The following is a 23,252-nucleotide window of genomic DNA, read 5'->3' as shown; positions in this document are numbered from 1 at the left end:
GTTCAGCTAATGAAGAGATTATCTCAATAACTGAATACAGAGTACTTGTTGGTTTTACACACTTAAATATTTTATACTTAGCTACAGAATAGAGAACAATTTTTAACATTCACACTGTAGAACATTTTATCAGAGAAAAAAATATATTTTTTGTAAAAACAAGAAAACAGAGTTAGCCCTAGGAACCAAGGTTGCAGCAAATCACTCTAACTTGTCTATTATTAAAGAAAGTGAATCTTTAGAGGCTATAGAGGAATTACATGCAGCATCCTCCACATTTCTTTGCACTCTGGTAAAGATGTGTAAAAAGGCTTATAATACAAATACATCTTTTATTGAGGTAACATTATTTCAGATGTTTTAAAAATATTATCTTAGATTTGCAAAGAAAAATGACACCGTAAATTATTTCTGAATCATTGAGTTTTGTTTTTCTTAAGGAACATAATTTCAGATGTTTTAAACATGTTTTCTTTGAAGTAATTTAAAAAATACATCAATATTTTATTGCTGCCCTCAACACTTTCAGGATCTGGATGGATGGATCACTATTTGTCATGTAGACAGGATCTCATGGTTGTCATGGAGACTTGCTTACCCCCAAGATGCCAGTCTGTGTTGCAACCCCCTAATGGTGAGCTTTGCCATTTTCTCCCTCTCGTTTCCCATTCTGCTCCCTGGCTGCGTTTCCCCTGACCATATAATTGCGCAAACTGGAATTCTGAAAATAAATTTTTACTCAACAGAAAGACGCCAAATTAAAAAAAGATAAAGAAAAAAGAACTCATGTTTTTTGATACAAAGTCTTTGTGGTAGGATGAGGCGTTTTTTCCAGTTGCACCGAAATTTGCATTTTTCGCAAAACTGAGACGAAAACACTTTTTTAGTATCACACGAGTCAAGTGATCAACAACCAGAAGTTTCTACTGCCGAAAACGATGAAGAAAACGACAGGATGTGGCAGGCGGACGACCACTTCCTGGTGTGTTATTTAATGAGTTATCGCCTGAACAAACTTAGTCACGTCTGATTTTAATTGCGTTTCTTATTCAATGGAAACAGCAATCACGAAAATGTGTTTTTTCTACATTAGCAGCACATCGACAAAGTTTCGCAAACATTTGTAAATGAAACTCAGCTACTGCGTGTGATGAAAAATTTTATATGGATCGTCCAATTTTATTTCTTCAATACAGATCCGGTTTTATAACAGTGATATCATACTGATGCAATTAAAGTTTCATTTAGTGTATTTTAAAGCTTTTTGCCCACCTTTACCAGGGTTGCAAACAACTGTGTTTATCCTATTTGTTTCCCGACTTTTCAGATTTAATACGCAGTAGTTCACCTTGACGAGTTCAAAAGGGAAGCGCTCATGAAAGATGCGATTGATTTTCGCTCCACCAGACAGCTCCACCGTGTCCACCTGATCCCCCGAGCCTTCAATCCTCTTCTCAAAATCAACAGAGAACTGTTGCACCATCCTGAAACACAACAAATGTGCAAACAAAAAAACAATAACAACAACCACATATCAGCTAATTACAGCAAGCTCTGATTTCTGGCAACTTAAAAAAGGTGAACTAACAAAAAACAGAAAACAAAAAGAGGAGAGAAATTCCTTTCACATGGTCTTTAGTCAACAACGTCTCATGTTGCTTCGGCTGTGGGAAAAGAAGCAGTACTGACTGCAACAGCTGCTTGGTTTTGCGAGACGGGTCATCGGGCCGGTATCCCCGGTATTCCTCCGCCTCCTTGTCTAGAGCCAACAGCTGGGTCTGCAGCTTGCTGCGGAAAGCTGGCAGGGTGTCCCGAATGTGGTTGGTCAGTTGCTAAGGAGACACAAATCCGACAAGACGCGAGTTAAAATCAAATACAGAATAAAATGACGTGCGTTTTGACTACCTGGAATCTTTTTTTTTTTATCTTAATTGTATCGTATCACGTAATTCACTGTAATGAAATAAGATTCTGATCTTCTTTGAAAAGCAATCCAGAGAAAATCTGGAATTCTGTGAAAACATGAATTATTTAGAGCTGGGCAGGATGGAAGGTGGTGAGTGATGGAAGCAAAAAGAATACACACACAAATAAAAAGTAGGCCACCCTCTTATTAATTATGTAAAGAGCATCGTGGGAGAGCAGAGAGGGTAAATCCATCATCACCTGGTTGAGCACTTGCTGCAGGCGAGGGGTGCCCATTTTGTCGGCTATGTGCCTGTAACTCGGATGGGACAGGAAGAACTTCCTCTCAGCCTCCAAAGCCGCCTTAATGTCCTTCTTGCCATCAATGTCCTTCTGACTGCGGTTCACCACGCCAATGTACCCTGGAACAACACAGAGAGATGTGAGAGAAGTATTCTAATGAATGCAACCTGATAAATGAATCAAATGATGACAGTAGCAAGTAGGGATGCACCAATCCATTTTTTCACTTCCGATTCCTATATCTGAGGTTTACTATCGTCTGAATTGAATTGAAATGTTTCTGTTTTTCAAAAGGGACTGAATTACAAATTGATTTGATAAATGAACACACTTAAATACACCAGTACAGGTGTAACAGAAACCCTGTAAATTCTAGACACTAACAGGTACCATAGAATTGCACAGAAATCCATGAGGGACGGCGGAGTCCCAGAGCGAAATTCTGTGAAAGAGATGTACGGAGCCTTGTGCCAGAAGCCCATTAAAATGCTGTTTACATCGTTTTAAACTGTGTGATTGTGAGCGTGAGGGGGAATAAAAATAACAATAGGTATTTTGTTTCATATAACACAGTAAGAGTGTAACAGGGAAACCTTTATGGATGCAAACTCGACTAAAAACCCACCTGTTTAGGATTGTATTTGAAACGTAATCAATTACAAATTTATTGATGGAACCTGACTTAATGTCGTGTTTTGATTGTTGATTCTATCTTGCATTGTGTTTCTGTGTTTGATATGATGTAAAGCATTTGAAATGCCTTGCTGCTGAAATGTGCTATACAAATAAAATTTGATTGATTGATTGATTGATTGATTGATAGGAATCTTGGGCCCCATGACAAAAAAAAAAACTGGGTTAAAAATTGACACTCTTGCCTTTTTCTCTCTCTGTTTCTCTATTTTTTTGAAATCCTGACTTTATTATTTTTTTTGGCAGCATAGTAACAGCCAGTTGTTCTTGTTTTCTACTGACTGCTGCTGAACACCGTCACCATAAAGCTCCAAGCAGGAACGAACCATTTCATGCAGATCCAGGGGGGTTCAGGGCAAATATGGACGTGTGTTCTTTGGTCTGGGAGGGGGAACATTTGATTTTTACTACTAAAAACTATTTTAGAAAACACAATATGATTAATTTTGTAATTGACAGGGCCCCAATTTTTTTTTTATTTCTATGAGAAAAATTAAATAAATAAATAAATAAATTTCGGAGGGCCCCCTGTCGGTCAGGGGCCCTTAGAATTGTTATAACGTTCCCCCCCTGTCCGGCGCCCCTGCACCAATATCTTCACAAGTTACACAAACATTAATTTGTACAGTCAATGGAATCAGGTGTAGAACAACCAATGTAAAATAAATAAGAAAAAACCGACGCTGACAAAAAAATAAACAGCAGTAAACCTTCTTTCAAATGGTTCAAAAAATGAAACTTGGATTTCTAAATATAACGTAAAGTAAAAAATAAAGCATGATGTCACTCAGAGCACAAAGCGTAGAATTAGACTGAATCAATCTGAGTTTATGTATTGGGAATATTGCCACCGATATCCGATCTAGAACTTTTATCAATATCGTAATCGATACAGATATTAATATCAAATCAGTGCATCTGTAGTAGAAAATGTCTTATTCTGAATAAAAATACACACCTCTTCGTAGCGGCAGCAGTTTGTTCTCCAGAACGTCTCGGGCATCTGTTCCCTCATCCATCAGATCCAGTTTGGTGATCACTCCAATGGTCCTTAAGCCTTGATAAAGCAAAAGGAGTGAAACAAGGAAAAATATAAAGAATAATACATACAGTATATTGAACATTTCTACATTTTACCAAACTCCAACTATAGACTCAATTTTGTTGAACTGGTATTTATTGTGATAGTCTAGCACAAAGTAGTGCATCATTTTGTCAAGGAAACAAAAGGACATATGGATTTATAAATGCTTCACAAAACAAAAATGTGTGGCTTGCATTGGTGTTCAGTCCCTTGATTCAGATACACTGTAAAAACACAAAATCTTATCAAGTAATTTTGGTCTAGTTTTTAGTGCAAATATCTTAGTACGCCTGAAAAAATATAAAACTGGCTTACAAGTAACTTCTTAGCAAGATACAGGTGCTTAAGTCAATAGTTCCTCAATAGTGATGAAAAAGTAATAGTTTCTCTGGCAGATTATTTCACTTCTAACATGGAAAGAAATGTCTGGTTATGAGAGAAATGAGAAAAATTATCTGCCAGTGGAACAAGAACTTTCAAAGTCCAGACCTAAATAGAATGGAAAATGTTGTGCAAGACCTGAAAACTAATCTTCAGAGTCATTTATTACATTTGACTGCAAACAGTAATGGGCAAAAAATATAAATATGAATATTGATTGTTTTGATTTAAAAAAAAAAAAAAAAGAAGAAAAAATTAAACGGCTGTCTTTTGGCTTATAGAACCTGATGTCTGTTTTTCTGCAACAGCAAGCTAAACATGGACTAATCTGGCCAACAAGCCCATGTCTGGTGATCTGAGCAGCCAATAAAAATCTGGCAGTATTTCACTGTTAGGCTAATAGAAGACCTCCTGCCTGTTTACTACAGTCTCAGGTTGCGTTTAATGGAGCTTAGAGCTTTTAAAGGATATTCCCAGCCCTATATTCTTTCATTTGGGGGGCATCAAATATATATTTTCACCCTGATTCCCCTTTGGTTCCTGTTTTCATTCATTTTCTTTTTCTATTATTATTATTTTGATTCTGCTCTCTTTTTCTACACTTAATTCTTAATCTTTTATGTCTCTCGTCTCTCAACACTCCTGTTTCTAATAATAATCTGATCCCTGCAGGGAGGTGACGCCGCCACATTTAGAGAGGTCAAAGCACAAAGGTCAACGGACAGCCTCTCACAACTAACAGAGATTCCCTGTTGAGCTTTCATCCGAGCCAACAAACACAAGGTCACGTCTTTCAGCTTTGATTTCTTTCGACGTCTGACGTCTATCGCTGCAGCCTCCTCGCTTTACCCTGGGGGTCGACGTCCTTCGCCAGTTTGAGGGCGTCAGAGTTGGCCAGGTCGGTGTTTGCCGGGGTGACGGCCAGGATCAGGCAGCTCTCTCTGCTGATGAACTGCATGATCATGTCCCTGATCTGCTGCTCGATGTCCGCAGGCTGGTCTCCAACTGGCACCTTGGTGATTCCCGGCAGGTCGATGAGGGTCAGATTCAGCACTGCGGAGTCACAGGAATGCAAAAAATGAGACGTATTCCAGAGCCGGACCAAGGAAATGCGAGATAAGCGGCTGCTTGGGGCCTCCGCACCACCAGGGGGACTCCCACAGCACCAAGCTAGCGTGAAATGACCAAAAAAAACAATAAAACATTACATATATGTGTATACTGTATATTAACACTGAATAACTCAGACTAAATGGTATTACACATGGAAAATCTGTTTTTAGTTTGGAACTGTAACATTTACAAATGTAGGAAAAACACGGTGAAAATATGAATTTGAATAATGAACACCCACTTTTTTTATATGACAAGCTAAATAAACCAAATTATTGATGTTAATTTTCTACTGTGTAACTTTACAAACAACACATGTATTTCACCGTAAAAAATACATGTTGGTCTGATTTTCTTATCATAGCATTTTAAAGAACTAGTGTAATAATACATATACTGTGTTCAAAGTTAAACAGCCACTCTTCTCTTTAACATAAAACTATCTTTACAGGCTAGCATGCTAGTTTGGCTCGCAAGTTAAAACAGACGTTAGTGATTAGATGGTATGAAAATCTCATAATAACAAACATCAAGGTAAATAAAAGTTTATGTTTTGTGAAAAATATTTTCAATACTGTGTAAATTACATTTTACACAACATTTGAAGAGTATATCACAGGAGGAAAAACACTTTAGCCCCTTTTATGCTGTTCCTGTAAATTTCCCCCAAACCCCATCTGTTAGTAATGCAGCCAAAGTGTAATATTTATCTCACTAATGCTAATTTATGATTTTTTTGGAATCACTTTCTCTCCATCTGGTGTTCAGTAATGGCATATTATTCCTATTGCTAATCTGCATGCCAAATATATAGCTACATACCAGCTATGTGCTGTATTCTAATTAGCAATTTAGCTGCTACCTGACAGAAAAAAGTTAATTTATTTTTTATATACTGTGATGGTCTGGTGACCTGTCCAGGGTGACCCCGCCCCTCACCCGTTGACCGCTGGAGGTAGGCACCAGCACCCTTTGCAACCCCACTGGGATAAGCATGTAAGATAATGAATGGATGAAATTTTTTATATAATCATAAATAAATTCACACAGTACTATCATAAAAATAATAAGATGGACTCTTTTAATTATATATAAAAAGACCTTCGGTCTGATCAAATCCCTACAGTACAACATCATTACCAATATATGGAATCTGAAGTAGTTCTACCTCCTTATGTGATTTGTTTTATTATTCCTACAGATTATAAATGTAATTTACACCATCGAACAGAACGCCCTCGTCTTTGTTTCCAGTGACACAGCTTTAATAAACATCATCCGCTGGCAATTCGTTATGAATCCCATCCTGTCACACCCTGTTTAGATCCAGAAGAGTTTCAGCGGTCTGCCACTAAGTTGACGTTAAGAAGAAGAGAAGGGGAGCGATCTCATCCGTACCGTGAGGGGAGTAAACCCGCAGGTTGATGGGGACAGGAGATATGCCTTTGTTGGCCCCGGTGACCCGATCGGTCTCGCCCTCAATCTCTTGGCGCACCTCGTCAAAGTCGGTGAACTTTTTTCCCTTGCAGTGGAGGAATTCAGCCCATTCTGTGGGGAAGGGGGAAAAAAACAGAAAAACATGCACCAAAGATTAGTAATGACTGCACTGAGTGGAACAAAATGCCGACGGAGGAGGGAATAAAAAGCAGCACCATTTAGAAAGTAAGGAGGATTTTGTGTGTGCGTGTGTGGGGGTGTGTGTGTGTGTGTGTGTGGATGTGTGAGTGAGTGGACAAAATGTGTCTGTTATTTGGCGTGGGTGTGTGAAATGTGTGTGGAACCCACCAGCGGTTGCACTGATGAGCTGCAGAACCAGAGGCCTGCGGGTGACGATACCAGAACCGCGGGGCAGAAAGTCCCTAAAGAGGAAACACAAAACAGAAAAGTCCTTTAAAAGCCACATTTACTGTGAACTCACAGTGACGAGCCACTCATTTTATTCCCATGCTAAGTGTTTGTGGACTGTGCAGCTTGTTTTCTAACAACACGCCAGATGCAGCGGACTTTTCCTTGCCATTTCTTTAATGGAAAAAAACCCCATCCGGTTAGCGAGCTCAAAACGGCTCAAACCAGAAGCCATTTCAAAACCGAGCCTGCAGCTTTCAGCTGGTGTCTCTCTGACCGAGGGGGCAGAACATTCCGACCCGATGAAAAGGAGGTCCGGATGAAGAGCTGACAGGGGCGCTCGCTCATTTGCAAAACGATGACTTCAACGTTTTCTGGAGGGCTATGCACACAGGTGATGAATATGCTTGTGTGTGTGTGTGGGGGGGGTGTATGCGCGTGCACATAATCTGAACCTAAAAGTCTATACCTTTGAGGCTAAAGGCTTGCTGCAGGAAACCTTATCAACAAATATTCCCTGAGAGGGACGGCGTACGGGACACGCCTGGAAGAAACGGTGAGACGCACAGACAGACCATTACTCAGCACAGCGGCGCTCATTGAAAGGCTGGAGGAGGACTAAATCAATGCACCCAGCTGAATCAGTGCACTGAAATATTTGGGTATGTCGAACCACATTACTGTGGGTTTGAGTTGGGTTTTTTTTGAGAGCTAACAGAAAACAATGCTCCTATAAATTATTAAAGACTGAGTTGTGTATATGAATATAAGCGTCAAGGGCAAAAGCGTGACTTCATGCGTTCACCTGATTAGCCCCTATTTGTTTAAACGCAAAATTCCAGAGCAACACCATGAATATTCATTTGTGCAATCCGGAATGGGAGCTGCTGCAAGTGGGCGGTGTTTTAAAAAGGTTACACACGACAGAGTATTTCTGCAACCGGCTTTGTATGCATAAAACTGTGGCTCTGTGCAGAAAAGAGATGGGTGTCAGAGTCAAGTTCTCTAGATCTAGCTGCAACATTAGTCCTTTAATCCAAGAAATGTTCTTCAGGTGATAAAAGGCTGATTTTGTAATTATCTTTATGTGTCTCTGAAGGCTCAGAGACACGTAAAGCAAACTGTGCTGCTTTTCAGGGCCACCAGAGGAGCCCCAACTAACCCCCAATTAAAGAATCGCCAATGTGTGGCGATTAGTTGTGTTAGTTAATTGTGTTAGTTGTTCAAACACAATTGAACAACTTCTTCAATTGCTCAGTTGAACAAATTGTTCAAAAGTTTCATATTTAGACCTATGACACTTAGATCTAGTTTCATAGGTCTAAATCTATGAAACTATTCATAGATTTAGAATTATGGTAAAACACATAACGCACACAAACATCCCAGTTTGGACATTCAGTACTTGAATGCACCATAAAAGCATTGCTGTTGGGAAATGCCCTCTGGTCTGAAGGTTCTTTACTGCTGCGCAGTGTTTTGGACTGGTTAAATGTTTAAGGCAGCCGGATTTGGACTTTAGCAATTATTCTCTAGTACCAATGATGTTAACCTTGAGCTTGCTGTTGTTTTAAGGGAACAGGGTATGTACCACATTGCTATTGAAAGACGTCTTTGTTGACATTATGTTTTGGCTCTGTAAAACTTTCTTTCTCCAAAGCGGCTCCATGAAGAACCTTCATGTTCCCAAACGGCAGCGTTTTGCGATAGCTAGGAGTTCTGGTGTCACTTTTTAGAGTTGTGCTACAGAACGCTGCATTTTTGTTCTGAATATAAATGTTCTGCATGCCCACGGGTATATCTAATGCTATTTTTGTTCAGTACACGTGCATAGTGACCCGACATGCACTGCTAACTTAGTTAAAAGTTAGAATTTAATGCCACAAGTCGCATTTTATGGACAGTGTAAGTGGAAGCTATTCCACAAATAAATGACAATAATTTTGTCTTTCTCTACTGTACTGAGTCTGCATTGAATCTGACTATGAAACCAAATAAGTAAAACAACAAAAAGAGTAGTGTTGTCCTCTTAAAAGCAATTCTGTCGGCAAATATTCAGAGCTCTTTAGCAACTAATGTAATAGTACCATTTCTTTAAAAAAAAAAGCCCAAAAAACTCAAATCCAAAGTAATACAATATTACTGATCGTTTCTTGATGTCTTTAAACATACCCAAATATTTTAATAAACAAATGTTTATTGTCTGTTTCACAATTAGTGACTGTATGATGTTTTTTTTTAATTATGTAAAGCACAAAAAAACGTGACTTGACTTGGTGACTTATGATGTAGCCAATTGCTGCCGTCCTTACAGAGGAATTGGTAACACTGACTTACGGAAATACTTGCTTCATAATGAACTACAATCCCTAACAGGTAATTTGCTGAAAAAAGAAAACAGGTTATCCAACTTTTTTTTATTATTATTATTTAATCAACTTAAGTTTATCCAAGTACAAATACCAAACTTATTAAGTTGACATGTTAAACAAACATTGATGAAGTTTAACAAACTCAATCTTTTTTTAAGTTGGTTTTTTTCCAGTGTTTGAACTGGAATTGGTGCCACGCAACACCAGGCTCTGGATGCTTATTGGGCCAGAATGCCCAAAGGTGCTGCTGTAACCCACATAAAGTTGTGGCTGTGTGTGACCCAGTGTGGCTGGTTTGGAAAAACTGAAGGACGGGACTTTACTAAGTGGCAGATAGTGATGGACTGCAGACAGCCTCGGGCAGTGCGTGGCTTCTTACGTCATCCTCAAGGTTAAACGGGAGAAGGGGATTATCCTATTTCCGGTGGTCAGTTTTTACCTGCCGACGAAGTTCTCCAGCACGGAGCTCTTGCCTGCGCTCTGCCCGCCGACCACCGCGATCTGCGGCAGGTCCAGGTTGCAGGCCTGGCCGATGGAGCTGAAGGCATCCTGCAACCGGTTGACCAGCGGGATCAGATCCTCCATGCCACGATTTCCCATGGTGCCTTTAGTCAGGAGGACTTGGAATCAGCGAATGGAGACAGAAGGGAGGTGATGGGGGGGGAGGGGACGTGGCGCTGCTGTATTATTAGTCCAGGACTACGGTGGCGCTTGTTGTGGCGGAGTCATCTAGCCGCGCATTGTCGCCCCCCCAACCCTCGAGCCAATCGAGGGTCGGACGGACTGTGGAGACAGAAACAAGGCAGTTAGAAAAAGGACAGAGAGACAAACTGCGCAGGAGCACAACCTGTTTTTTTTTTTTTTTTCTCTCTCTCTCTCTCTTTCCTTTCTTTCTCGCTCTTCAACACAGACACACACACACGTCCAGAAAAGCTTTTTGCTGTCAAGGACATTCACCAACCGGAGGTCAGTTTCTTCACAATGCATAAAAAATCAAACAGAGCAACACCGAGCCACCTGCCCTTCTGCACGCGCACAGGTCGCGCGACATTTAATGAATTAAAAAGATAGCGTCAGATGAACGCGCGGCATTATTAGCGTGACGCTCACCTGTGTTGTTGTGTCGTTCGTTGGTGGGGGTGGCGGAAGGGGGAGGCTCGCTCAACCTCAGGGTTCCCCCCTTCCTGGTTCTACGCGTCTCGGCTCGCCGGTGTGTCGCTGTCCGGTGCTGAAACGACCAGGCGGCGGAAGACGAGCGTCGACACTCCGCGAGGTTACACAAGCGCCACGCGCTCCCACTGCCACTACACCGTCGGCTCACAGTCCACAAAGTAAACCGCGCGCCTGAGGTCGAACGTCAGCGCGAGCAGAAATTCGCCTTTGACAGATTAATCATATTATTTTTCTCTCTCTATGTCTACCTCCTTCGTCCCTCTCTCCCCGCTTCTCTGCGGTGTGACTGCGAAGCTGCAACCGACGCGACGGAGGACCAATGAGAGAAGAGGGATCGGCGAGCGATGCGGCGGAGCGCGGCTTCCCATTGGTCGAGCGGGTACAGGTTAGGCCTCGCGCAGCCGGCCTCCTGTTTACATCCCCTTCGCCGCTCCTGCCCCCGTCGTGAGTCATGCGCATCGCTGCAACACACACAGGAGGATGCGCCTCTTCAGATCCCTGCAGTGGGTGCAGAAAGTACCAGTTGTTAAAAAAAAAACATTCACTCGTATATATCGTTTCATATCGCTTTGTTTCATGCACATTGCAAAAAATAAAAAATTAAGAAAGAATTGGGAAGGAGGTGGGAAACATGGCCTCGCAAGTGCAGGCGGGATTCACGACAGATTCAAGATAGAAAGAGTGTGACATCTGGGCCCAGACTGCCACTAGTGTCCGAGACTCCTGCTGGTGGAGGCGGTCATGCGGAATGGATGCTGTCTTAACCTCTCACAGGCCAACATCTGCGCCCGCTGCTGGAGGCAGCCTTCTCTTGGCTACAGATGAGATCTGTCATTGATCTGAAGGAGAGGTCTAATTTGCTCCTAAAGGCCCTCTGGCTGTGATGTTGAAAGCAGACTTGAAATACACCGAGGGCAGAGAAAGCAAAGCTATTAGGGTCACTCATTCATTTCTAGGCCACAAAATGCCATTAGTGTTGAATTTGCCCTTGTCATCATGGACAGGCCTCTGGAGTGGACGCAACATGATGTGGTGAACACTAGATGGCGGTAATGATATACTCTACCGTTTATCTCCGCCACCAACGACCTTATTGGTTATTTAGGACGGCGTATTAGGACCATTTGTCGATGAAAAAGGAGTAAATTTGCGCAAAACAACAACAACAACAAAAATACTCAGAAATATTGAGAATGACCTTAGAAATCTTCTAGAAATATAAGGGTAATTTCCAGTGTTGTATAAAGTACTGAAATCTCAGAGTCAAGTAAAAGTACAAGTACCTCTCCAAAATATGACTTTGGTAAAAGTCCAAGTCACTGACTGAAATGTTACTTGAGTTAAAGTCTTAAAGTATCTGAAACTTCTTGTACTTAAGTATGGAAAGTACTGTAAAAATGGATGTACTCAAGTAATGTAATGAAAAGTACAAGTAAAAAGTAAAACAAAGCAAATGCAGTTTGAATGACATTTTTTATATTTTGGTAAACTTGTCAAATACACTTAAAATAATGTACACAACCAAGTGCAGGCAAAATTAAACCTGCTAATAGATATACCTGCAGGCATCATTTAGTTAAGAAAATTAGGTGCTTTATCTATAGCACAAGGTTAACTTAACCTGCTTTACAACTGAACCAGCTTCTTAGTAAACCCTCCAGGACAGAAAATACAAAGTTTTTGTAAGCCTCAAGTTTTCCCTTCAAGTAAGGTCAGTGCTGAAAATGAGAAAAATAAATAGTACAGAAAATGCGGCCAACATGAAGAAAAAGTTCTGTTACGATTACTCTACTTCACAAATCAGTCAATCCTACAATCAGTAGGTGGTGCACACAACTGGTCATTATGCAAAAGAAAAAAAGAATTGGGAGGGAAATGCAGCTTATTGGCATCTGTAAACCTGGTTTTGAACTTGCATGCCTTTCCTATATTCGTTAAATTTAGTCTAAATTGCTATCGCTATGGCTTCTGTCCCCCCTTGAACAGAGGAGTCTAGGTAGCCTGCTACAGTCAACATTAAGCCTAAGCTAAATACACCACGTGTGGAACTGAAACAATGCCAAACAAAGTTCATTTATGGTCAACGTTTCACAATACAGTAGTGTCTAGTGACCAAGCTATAGTTACTGAAACAGGAGGATTATAACCATTTCATAAGACGTTACCTCGATGTGTTTCTTCAAGTTGGACGGGGAGTTTTTGTAAGATAGAATTTCCATGTGACTGCTAGCGAGACTTGCTTTGCGTTTAATGGGAGAAGTGAAACAGGTGTATCCTAATTAAAAGTAAAGAAATCAAGAAATGGCAAAAAATGTGGAATGAAGATAAGAAAGGAAGAAGATTATATGAAGTACAAAAGTCAGTTCGAATTCGAAGCATTAATGAACGAAACAGAAGAGAAGAAATAATAATTAGTAGATTAAGAGTAGGTCATACCTACTTAAATGACATGCTTTATACAATAGGGAGGAAAAATAATGATAAATGTGAGAGATGTGGAGAGAAAGAAAATGTAGAACACGTATTGATGAACTGTAAGTCAAATGAACTCGAAAGGGAAGAATTAAAGAGAATAGTTAGAAATATGGGGCATGAATGGAATCTTAAAGGTATATTAGGAAATGAAGGAAACATAACAGATATTCACAAATTAAGGAAAGCATTGTTTATTTATCTTAAGAATACAAAATTAAAAAATAGAATTTAATAGATATGAAGTAATGCTTCTACACACTCATGTACAGTAGGTGGCGGTATGCACCTTAAAGTTGCTTGTGATCCGCCATAATAGAAAAGAAGAAGAAGAAGGTGTATCCTATTGGTGGTGATGAACAAGCCCAGGCAAGCAGGCTACGGACTTTGTTCGGTAGCCTGCTTGCTACTTGCTAATCAGTAGGTGGGGTCAAAACACTTGCGTGGGTCAAAACACTTTGTTTCTCTCTCTCGCTTTTTTGTAACGAGTAACTAAACCACACATTGAAAATGTATCGGAGTAAAAGTACGCAATTAAGTTCGGAAATATAGTGAAGTAAAAGTGAAAGTCATCAAAAATTTTCATACTCCAGGAAAGTATGAAATACTCCAAAATATACTTAAGTAAAGTAGTGAAGTATTTTTACTTCGTTACTATACAACACTGGTAATTTCTGAGCACCAAAATTTGAAGATTTGTGAGGGGGGAAAAAAATCCAAAATTTGAGGACAATCTCAGAAATTTTCAAGAAAAATCTTGGGCATTTCTGAGTTTGAAAAGTCAAACATTTTCTAGAAAAAAAACCTCAGAAATTTAAAGCATGAGTTCAGAAATGTTCTTTAAAAAAACAAACCAAAAAAAACAACAACAAAAAACAAGGGAAATTCAGATGAATTCCACAGATGAACATTTTCTAGAAAAACAATTTATTTTAGATTAATCTCAAAAATTGTCCAGAAAAATCTAGAAAATTTCTGAGTTGCAAAACTAAATTAAAACTTAAACATTTGACTTCTGAAACTCACTTTTATGAGCTTCGTGTGTTTTTCTAGACACTTTCTGAGACTAACCTGAAAATTTCTGAGTTCTTCAGCAAAAAAATAACTCCTCTTGTTTCCTATCCACAATGGCCAATTGTAGTTATTCCACATCCAAGACGTTTGTTTTCATAAACTCTGAGGAGTTTATGAATGAGTTGCCTGTTAACGTCGTCTCCTCGAACTGGAAATGTCAGGGGCATTTGGACAGTGATGACCAGACAACTGGGTCAGAGCATCTCTAAAACTGCACCGCTCTTGTGAGATGCTCCCAGTCTGCAGTGGTCAGTATGTAAAGTGGTCAAAAGGAAGCAGTGAACTAGTTATTCATGCTGGGAGCAAATAATGATCTGATACTGCTGCTCAAATTGCAGATGCTTCTGAGAGACAGGTGTCGGATTACACAGTTTGTGGAGACTAATGAAGGCGATTACAATATTACAGCTGAGCAGTATATACAGTAAAAAAGTAAGGCTCCTGGCCTATAAAGCGGCCTCGTTTTCCTTCATTTTGAGTGACTGCGACTGGCTGATGCTCACATAAGAAAGCGATCTTATTCACCTATCTTATCTACTTCTGCAATGGTTTGAAAATCAGCTACTGTCCCATTTTGCTCTGTTGTGAAAAATGTTGTGCTGATAGACCGGGTGAAGTCTACACACCAGTGCCTAACAATAGTCACCCCACTGTTGCCGACTTATCGACTTTGTCGATATATTTTGTAACTTTTTAGACAAATAGCAATCGATATCGGCCAAAATCAGAATCGGGCTAGGGTTAGGGTCCGCCAGAAAACTGCAATTGGTGCACCGCAAGTAAAAACACAAGTTAAGATCACGAAATGAAATTCTTGTTTTCTTTTGTTGTTGTTTTTTTCATTATTACTACTCTGTAGCTTATTGGTGTCTGATCATATTCGTGTGCTTCCTGCTTGTGAACAGTGCTATGAAAAAGCATTTCCTCCCCAACACATTTCTTCTGTTTTCTACTTTCACGTCAGATTTAAATGTTCCCGACCACCAAATAAAGACGCCAACTGTTAATGTGTTGATGATGACATACGTGTGGTTGAAAAGGTTTGCGTTTGGAGCTTTGTCGTTGACTCTTTGCCTGACTTTCCGGCAGTAGTAATACGAACTTGCTTACTCTGTCATCTGCAAGAGAGAGGAAAAACAGAGAAGACACGCGTTTCATCTTTAGCGATGCACCGCGACATCCAGTCTGAGCGCGCACGCAGATGGAACGAGAGCTGCTATTGCAATTGGTTAAAAAAAAGACTTTCAATACAGACAGTGTGTCAGGGGTCCTGGGGGCCCGTACTTTCAAGCAACATGGCAGAGAGGCTGCGGTCTGCAAGGAGGTAGTTGTTAGAGTTACAGTTTACAGGCAGACATTAGTTTTATTTAGATGCCAGAAGAGACATAAATATTAGTAATGGGCAGACAAGTTAGCGCCATGTTTTCAGAGTTTTCTGAGTCGTTTCTCAGTTGAAACACTTTGATTCACATTCCCTGGTGAGACAGGACGTAAATCATGCACATCGTTTAGGTTTGACATCCGCTGACGTCTTCCGGTCTACACAAGCCGCCGGACCTCTTCACATTTCGTCACTCGCAGGTCAGAAGCTTTAGACTTTCCAAAGCTCACAGAAAGCTCCAAGTAGCAAAACAATTTCAGCCAAAGTACTGAGGCATATCATCAAAATGAGACCTTTGACCTTTCCAGAGGAGGTGTCCTAGCTCTAAGCCCTCATATGGCCTGTAATTCTCATGTTTCACATCAACAAGTCAAATAAGCCCCAGTGTAGACATGTTACGCAACAATGTGCGCCTGTAAAAGCAAGTCTGGTGAGCAAATAACTGTCATCCACGAGCGCTATTTCACTGAGCGCATGGAATATGTTGCAGCCACTGTTTGCATAAATATCTGAGAGAAATGAGGTATTATTTGACTCTGTGCCTGCTTTCCATCACAGGAAATCAATAGTCAAACTGTTTCTGCAGACCTCTGAGGAGGCGATCTAGATTTTCAACGGTTGCTTTGATGGTGAACTCCGCACACAGCCCCCGTTCTCTTTCTCCCTGTTGGACGGTGTTACGAAATTCACCTTCAGACCAATGTCCCTTTGGAAATAATCCTGGAGAAAATGTGCTGCCGACAAACTCAGGGGGCTTCTGACAGAACTGCCAAACTAACTATTTATTGTTTCTCCATCTGAGAATGTTGTTCTATGTTCCCTTTTTTTTATTGTTCATGCCATAATTTACATCAGAGGATCAAACAAATTACTCCAGTGGCATTATTAACATTCACAACACATTGTGTTTTGTCATTCCCTTCAAGTGCCTTCAAGTGTCACTGAAAGTTTCAGCTGCCCACGTGGAAACGCTAAGCGAGTTCTGGAGAAAAGCTTTATGGTCGGAGAGAGAAGAAAAAAGTTTAGCGATGACAAAGAGTGTGTTTGAGGGAGTAAAGCAAAGTGGACACACGCAAACAACCGATCCAACTCTCAAGTGGAGGTCGCAGTTCTAGTTCTCGGGGAGCTCTTGTTACTCTGACACACCTCGTCATTTCAGGCAACTTATGTCCATTGAAATTAGGCGTAATTAATCAGGAAAACACCAGATCTCCCCACTTCTAAGCTAAGCTATTGGGGAAAAAATAGACACAAGTTATTGTTCCAATGGGACAATGATCCCAAACACAGACAAATATCTGCTTTTGGAATCCAATTAACTGAACCCATATTCTGGTCTGGACCATCGGCTATTGAGAAACGATAGTTTCCTACTTGGACTCTGTTCTAAATGTTACCCGATGGCTAACGTTTGCCGGTGAGGTGTGTAATGCGCCAGTTCGACGCTATGAGGCATAACCGGAAATTTCCTGCACTGTAAACAACCATCCTCCACTGCCGAGAGAAAAGTGCCGAGCCGAACGAGGCGACTGTTCATGTTAATTCAATATTTGGAGGCGTGGCCAACACGGACTGAAGGGCTTCGACGTCATCGTTCACCATTTCTCCTTCTGCTTGCTGATTGGCTCTGCAGAAATTGAGCCGGACAAATCGAAGTAAATGGGCGAAAGCTGGTGAGCGAGATTAGTTCATAATTAAATTGGAATTGTGTGGGACGGCAGTGGCTAGGCTAACCCCAACCATAAAGGAAATAAATTAAATTGCCAATTAAAATTACCTAGAAATGAACTCAAATATTCAAACAGAAGAGTGTCTAAAGTTCTCATTAAAAAAAAAAAAGAAATCACTGAAATTGTTGTATAATTATCCCATATTAGAAAAAGAATAATACAAACTCTTAACAAAAAATAAATTACTAAGTGTGCTTCTAAGGTTCTGACTGGAAATACATGAAAATGGAGATGCGAGCCGTCTTGCTCGAACAAAAGCGGGCTAAAAATCAGCAACCGTTCTATGTGACAAATAGTGAAATCAAACCTTTCACCAACTGTTCATAGCAAAAGATGAGGATGATTAACAGCTCGGCTGGGTTCTGCCTTCTGGGGGAGCTTATGGAAGAGCTTCCAGTTTCCCGCCATGATCCCCTCTGGTTTAACTTCTGCTTTACCAGAATTCCTGAAAAACTACGTTGCGCAAGAAAAGCACACCTCCATGGCAAAAACACTGTGGAACCCGGAGACTTTCCGTGGGCTGGAGACTAGACAGATTAATTAAGCAGCGGACTGATCTCATGGAAACACAGATGAGCACCTCAGCATTTTGTCATGGAACGGTGGGGTGTAGGTGATGGTGAGGCAGACGCAGCAGACCCAGGTAAGGTAAATGGTGTATTTAATGACGGGAACACAGTCCAAACAACGAGCAGCAGGCACATGGACACACTGATCACGAATAGACTAAACATTGACGAGGACCCGACGAGGAACAAGGAACACAGGTGGAGTTAAATACATGGGAGGGTAATGCCAGAACGAGACACACCTGGGAACAATCAAGGGGAGGACAGGACAACGAAGAGACTCAAGGACACAAAAAACTCTAAATGAACACAGAAAACACAGATCCTGACACATTTTCCTCCATTTCTCGCGTGTATGTTGAGGTAAATATTTTGTGTCCACAAGGAAGACGAACGAGAAATAGAGGATAAGTCTTAGAAGCCGAGCGAGACGAGGTGACAAAGTGTTGATTTTTTTTCTTCAACATTTTACCACCTTAAGCACCAGCCTCCTCATGACCCTGCAAGGATAAGCGGGTACTGATGGATAGACTTTGACTGGGTCATGGTCACACAAGAATATCCCAAGAATATATTGCCACGTCACTCTTTTCAGATTTTTCTATGTAAAATAATAATGCACCAACGTCCTCCCACTTCACATTTATATGCTAATGCCTGTTGCGTGTATTTACCATCTCCACTTAAGAGTTGGAGGGGGAAAAAACCATTTGCCTCACACTGTTGAAGGCCAAAAGGGATTATTTTTCTGAAATTGTTCATTTACACAGTAAAGCTCCACTAATATGCACACATAGCGGTATAAATGATCTCTTAGTTGAATTTCAGGGTCTCCCCCAGACAAAAACAGGGAACAGTCACGTTGCATCAGCAGTTAGCTTAGCTTGCCTCCTGTGCCAGACTTCCTGCCCAGCTGTACAGATCCGTCCTCCGGCCATCTGAAGCGCCGCCTTGCCCCGGAGTCGCTGCCGACACATTCCTCCTCCACCTTTTCCCCTCCAGTCGTAATTTCCCCTTGTGTTGTGGCCGCAAACTGGGTTTATTACGGTTAATCATGCAGTGGTTTTAATGAGGGAAACTATTAGTTGTTGAGGAAGTAAACAAAACTGCCGGTGACGGCGGCTAGACACATAAAAAAGAAAGAGATTGTCCGGTCAAAACAGCCTGTAGAGGCAGACCAAACGCTGAGACACAAAGCAGGAATTCAGCAAAGGAGGGGGAGAAAGAAAGGTTTATTCTTCCGCTCGTAGGTTTTCAGCAGAGGTGGGTTGAGTTCACAAAACTCGAGTAAGAGTAGCCCTACTTCATCACAAACTGACTCAAGCAAAAGTAAAAAAAAAAAAAAGCAGACGTTCAAAGTATTCAAGTTAGAGTAAAAACTTGGAATACCCACAGTAAAGCAGAAGTATTTAATATTATTTTAATATTTAAAATGACGTCAGACAAAAATAGGAGGTTACGTTGACATTCTTGCATTTTGATAACAGCCGAATAAAAAAAAATGTTAAAAAAAATCCCAGCTAATTTTTTTCAATATAAAATTTGAAACTTAAACTTACATTTGGTAAATGGTAACGTGCTTCCAATGGCAACATGGTGTTTACTACATTCTTCATCTTACCGCTAAATGACACAACATTCAGCAGATACTAATGGAAGTTACAGCAGAAAAACAAAGATTGTGTCCAAACAAGAGGTCTCACCTTAACATAAAGCACAACCGTGAAACTGAGAGTGAATTTCTGGTTAAAATATGTTTATTTTTTTTTATTAAGCGAAGTTACTGTATCCAGAAATTTTACTCGAGTAAAAGTAGCAATCCTTTATAAAACCATTCCTTTTTCTTCCAAAATTTACTCAAGTAAACGTAACTACCTAACTCTGGTTTTCATGTTGTTTGTCCGTCTCGGCACATCCCCTTCACCATCAGAAAAAAACAAGAAACACATGGAGCACTTACAAAAACACTCCACACCCCCTGGTTGGTCCATCCCCTCGTCTTTTCTGCATAAATACTCAAAGTTCTGCTGGGATTCAGGCATCAACCTGCACTGACGGGGACAGACAGGCAGAAAACAGATAAAGCTGCAATCAAGACTTCCAAAATGCTTCTCCTCTTGTCTTTCCTCTCTTCATCCTGCTTTGCTGTGTTCTCCCAAAGCCAAGGTCAAGCCTCTCTCAGCCGCTCCAATGATCCCAACGGACGCTGCGTCTACTCCTTCGCTGTAGTGAGTCCGCAGGAGTCCAGTTGCCCCGGAGGAAGTGCCAAATCAGAGATGGATGAAGTCCTGACCAGACTCACCTTGCTTGAAGCTCTGGTCAGCCGGCTGACAGCAAGAGGGGAGCAGGGAACCGCCTCTGGCGGGCTGAGGCGCAGCGAGGAGAATCTTCAGGAGGCTTACGCCCAGGTCACAAGAGAAAGAAACCAGCTGCAACTGGACCAGGAGCGTCTGAACGCGCAAGTCCGGAAGCTGCAGGGCACAGTGGCCGAGTTAAACCGGGAAACGGAGAGGCTCCGGCAGAGACCCTGTGAGCAGACACACACCTCAGGTGGAACCCTGCATGAAAACAGACCTGTCGGAGGTATGTTGTTGCTAGAATTAGAGACTTACGGTAATGTTTTTGTGGTGACAATGAAGATTCCAGGTTTCCAGGTCTCAGGTTTTGTCAGAAAACAATTTTAGAAGTTTCACATTCTCATCTTGCGCAAGACAAAACTAATTCTTAGACATAATGAAAACTGATTGTTTGGCATTCTGTTTTTTTTTTATTTCCAGACCCTGGATATCACTTTGAAAATACCTCCTATCAGGAAATGAAGGCTGAGGTGAAAGAGGTCCCTGCATCCCGCCTCCTTCCTGAGGGAAGCCAACGAGCAAGTAGTCCAAAGCTCAGTTCAAACATTTCCTCAGAATGCGGAGAGTTGCTGTCCGTGGGCGACCCCGTGCTCCACAGAAAAGCTGACGCCATCACAGGGAAATATGGAGTGTGGCTTCAGGATCCAGACCCTAGAGGCCCCTATTATACCAACAAGACGGTGTGGCGAATCGATTCGGTTGGTAAAGAAATCCGCCAGCTCTTTGTGTATGAAGATATGGATCAGTTTTCCAAAGGCTTTCCTATGAAGGTCCTGGTTCTGCCGGAGCCAGTGGAAAGCACAGGGGCCACCATGTACCGAGGTTCCCTGTACTACCAGCGCAGACGCAGCCGGACCCTGCTTCGCTACAACCTCACCTCAGAGAGTCTTGCATCCCGTCTGGACTTGCCTCATGCCGGCTTTCACGGACAGCACCCGTACTCCTGGGGCGGCTACACGGACATCGACCTGGCGGCGGACGAGCGGGGGCTGTGGGTCATCTACAGCACAGGCAAAGCGAAGGGGGCGATTGTTATTTCCCAGCTGGATCCCGCGAGCCTGGAAGTGAGGAGGAGCTGGGAGACCAAGATCAGGAAGAACTCGGTTGGCAATGCTTTCATGGTGTGTGGACGCTTGTACACGGTGGCCAGCTACATGACACCCAACACCACCATCAATTACATGTTCGACACCACCACTGGTGAGGGCCAGGCCGTCGCTGTGCCCTTCGTGAACAAGTACCGCTACAACAGCATGGTGGACTACAACCATGCCCAGAGGAAGCTGTACGCCTGGGATAACTTCCACATGGTCACCTACGATGTGAGACTGGGATGGGTTGGTCAAGGAAGAAGCTAAATGGGACTTAAAGAGACTCATGTTCAGTTGAATATACCTACATACAACTGGTTTCATTGGGCATGAATTTTGTAAAGCTTTGACACTTTTTTAAAAAGAGAAATAAAAGCTGCATTATGTGACTTTGTTTTTTTTTACATATTTGTTAAAACTGACTCTATTTTGTGTCATCTGCAGAAATACACCACTCGGTCAAAAACAACCAATGAGAGCCGGGAGCAGGGTCTTAACACTGTAAATCACCCACATGTACACGCTGCTCACATCTTTCCCTCGCTCTCTGCTACACTACAGCTTCTTCCAGACAAGGAAGTCTGCCATGAGCGCTAAGGCTAGCTAGCACAGCCACAGAGGACGCCGGATGAACTGTTTTCCTGGAAAATGTGTACACGAACCCTCCTCCTGGCTCCGATTGGTCGTTTCTGACCAATCGGCGGTGCACTTCTGCAGATGGCAATAGGACCACTGGAAGGAGTAGGAGAAGCTTGATTTTCTCACACATTATCGGTGTCATATTATACTGTCAAAAGATAGAATTTTCACAAGTAAATAAATAAAAGAACATATTTTTGTAAAAGTTAGATACTGCAGGTTTAAGAGTTTTTCTCAATGTTTTTTTCCCCCTGTAAATAATGTATCTTAATAAGAGCTGCGATGCATATAGTGGATCTATTGTGCTCTGTTTTACTTTTACTAATACCGTTTGTTGGTCTAGCTTTTAAATTTATGGTTAAGTACATTAAAATTTACAGTTAAACTGGTAAGAAAGTTCAAGGTGTGTGAATACATTTGCAGGGTCTGATGAGTCCAAAGAATAACAAGGACAAAACAAAATATGGATCAAAACAATTAACTGTCAAAGTACAGCATTCACAATGAGTCTTTTTTTTTTTTTACTGTACCAAATGAAAACTTACACTTGAAACTTTGCGCAGTCAAAATTTGTTTGCAACACCTGCGTCGTCTCAAACACGGACCAGTACCAAAACAAATGGGAACGGAGCGTATGCGTTTTCCAATAATGTATGAATATTTTACGTGTATTTGTGCAAATAAATTCAGGAGAATTCTTTACTATAAAGAAAAGTAGTTTATTTACAGGTACTTCGTGGAAATAGGAAGGGATGACATGGCCCTGTGCATGTACCAAATTGGGATAAAATTAACCAAATATCATTATTTGGTTATTTTTTTTCCTCTACAACTTTTCCCAGTCCACTACAAGTTCCATGTCTGAACATTTTATGGTGGATAAAAAGATTTACGTTGAATTTTCTGTCAACCTTAATACCAACCCCCGTTATTATACATTTGCATTTATTGAAATTCAACATTATACTTATGAGCTGTCACCTCAAAATAAAATTGTCTTGCGATATAAACTAATAATTGATAAGAAATATCTCAATAATGAGCAGATATCGCATGCTGCCCCCTGGCGG

The 23,252-nt window shown here is 41.3% G+C and overlaps 1 protein-coding gene and 1 pseudogene across 1 annotated transcript in view; one reads left to right on the top strand and one right to left on the bottom strand.

Moving 5' to 3' along the window:
* dnm3b (dynamin 3b) overlaps window positions 1-11,297 on the bottom strand; it is a 32,016-nt gene extending 20,719 nt beyond the window's left edge. The window contains exons 1-9 of the mRNA XM_028019560.1: window positions 10,807-11,297; window positions 10,136-10,479; window positions 7,265-7,338; window positions 6,878-7,027; window positions 5,216-5,419; window positions 3,860-3,958; window positions 2,167-2,327; window positions 1,690-1,832; window positions 1,349-1,484 (exon numbers count right to left, since the gene is read on the bottom strand). Coding sequence (XP_027875361.1) covers window positions 1,349-1,484; window positions 1,690-1,832; window positions 2,167-2,327; window positions 3,860-3,958; window positions 5,216-5,419; window positions 6,878-7,027; window positions 7,265-7,338; window positions 10,136-10,296 — 1,128 coding nt within the window. The 5' untranslated portion in view covers window positions 10,297-10,479; window positions 10,807-11,297. The remainder of the gene's footprint in view (window positions 1-1,348; window positions 1,485-1,689; window positions 1,833-2,166; window positions 2,328-3,859; window positions 3,959-5,215; window positions 5,420-6,877; window positions 7,028-7,264; window positions 7,339-10,135; window positions 10,480-10,806) is intronic.
* An 8,810-nt stretch (window positions 11,298-20,107) lies between these two features.
* On the top strand, window positions 20,108-22,731 carry LOC114146233 (myocilin pseudogene; annotated as a pseudogene).
* The last annotated feature ends 521 nt before the right edge of the window (window positions 22,732-23,252 follow it).

This window comes from Xiphophorus couchianus, chromosome 6 (genome assembly GCF_001444195.1).
Source record: "Xiphophorus couchianus chromosome 6, X_couchianus-1.0, whole genome shotgun sequence".
Lineage (NCBI taxonomy): Eukaryota > Metazoa > Chordata > Actinopteri > Cyprinodontiformes > Poeciliidae > Xiphophorus > Xiphophorus couchianus.
The sequence above is the reverse complement of the archived record's forward strand: the minus strand, read 5'-3'. Positions and strand labels throughout refer to the sequence as shown.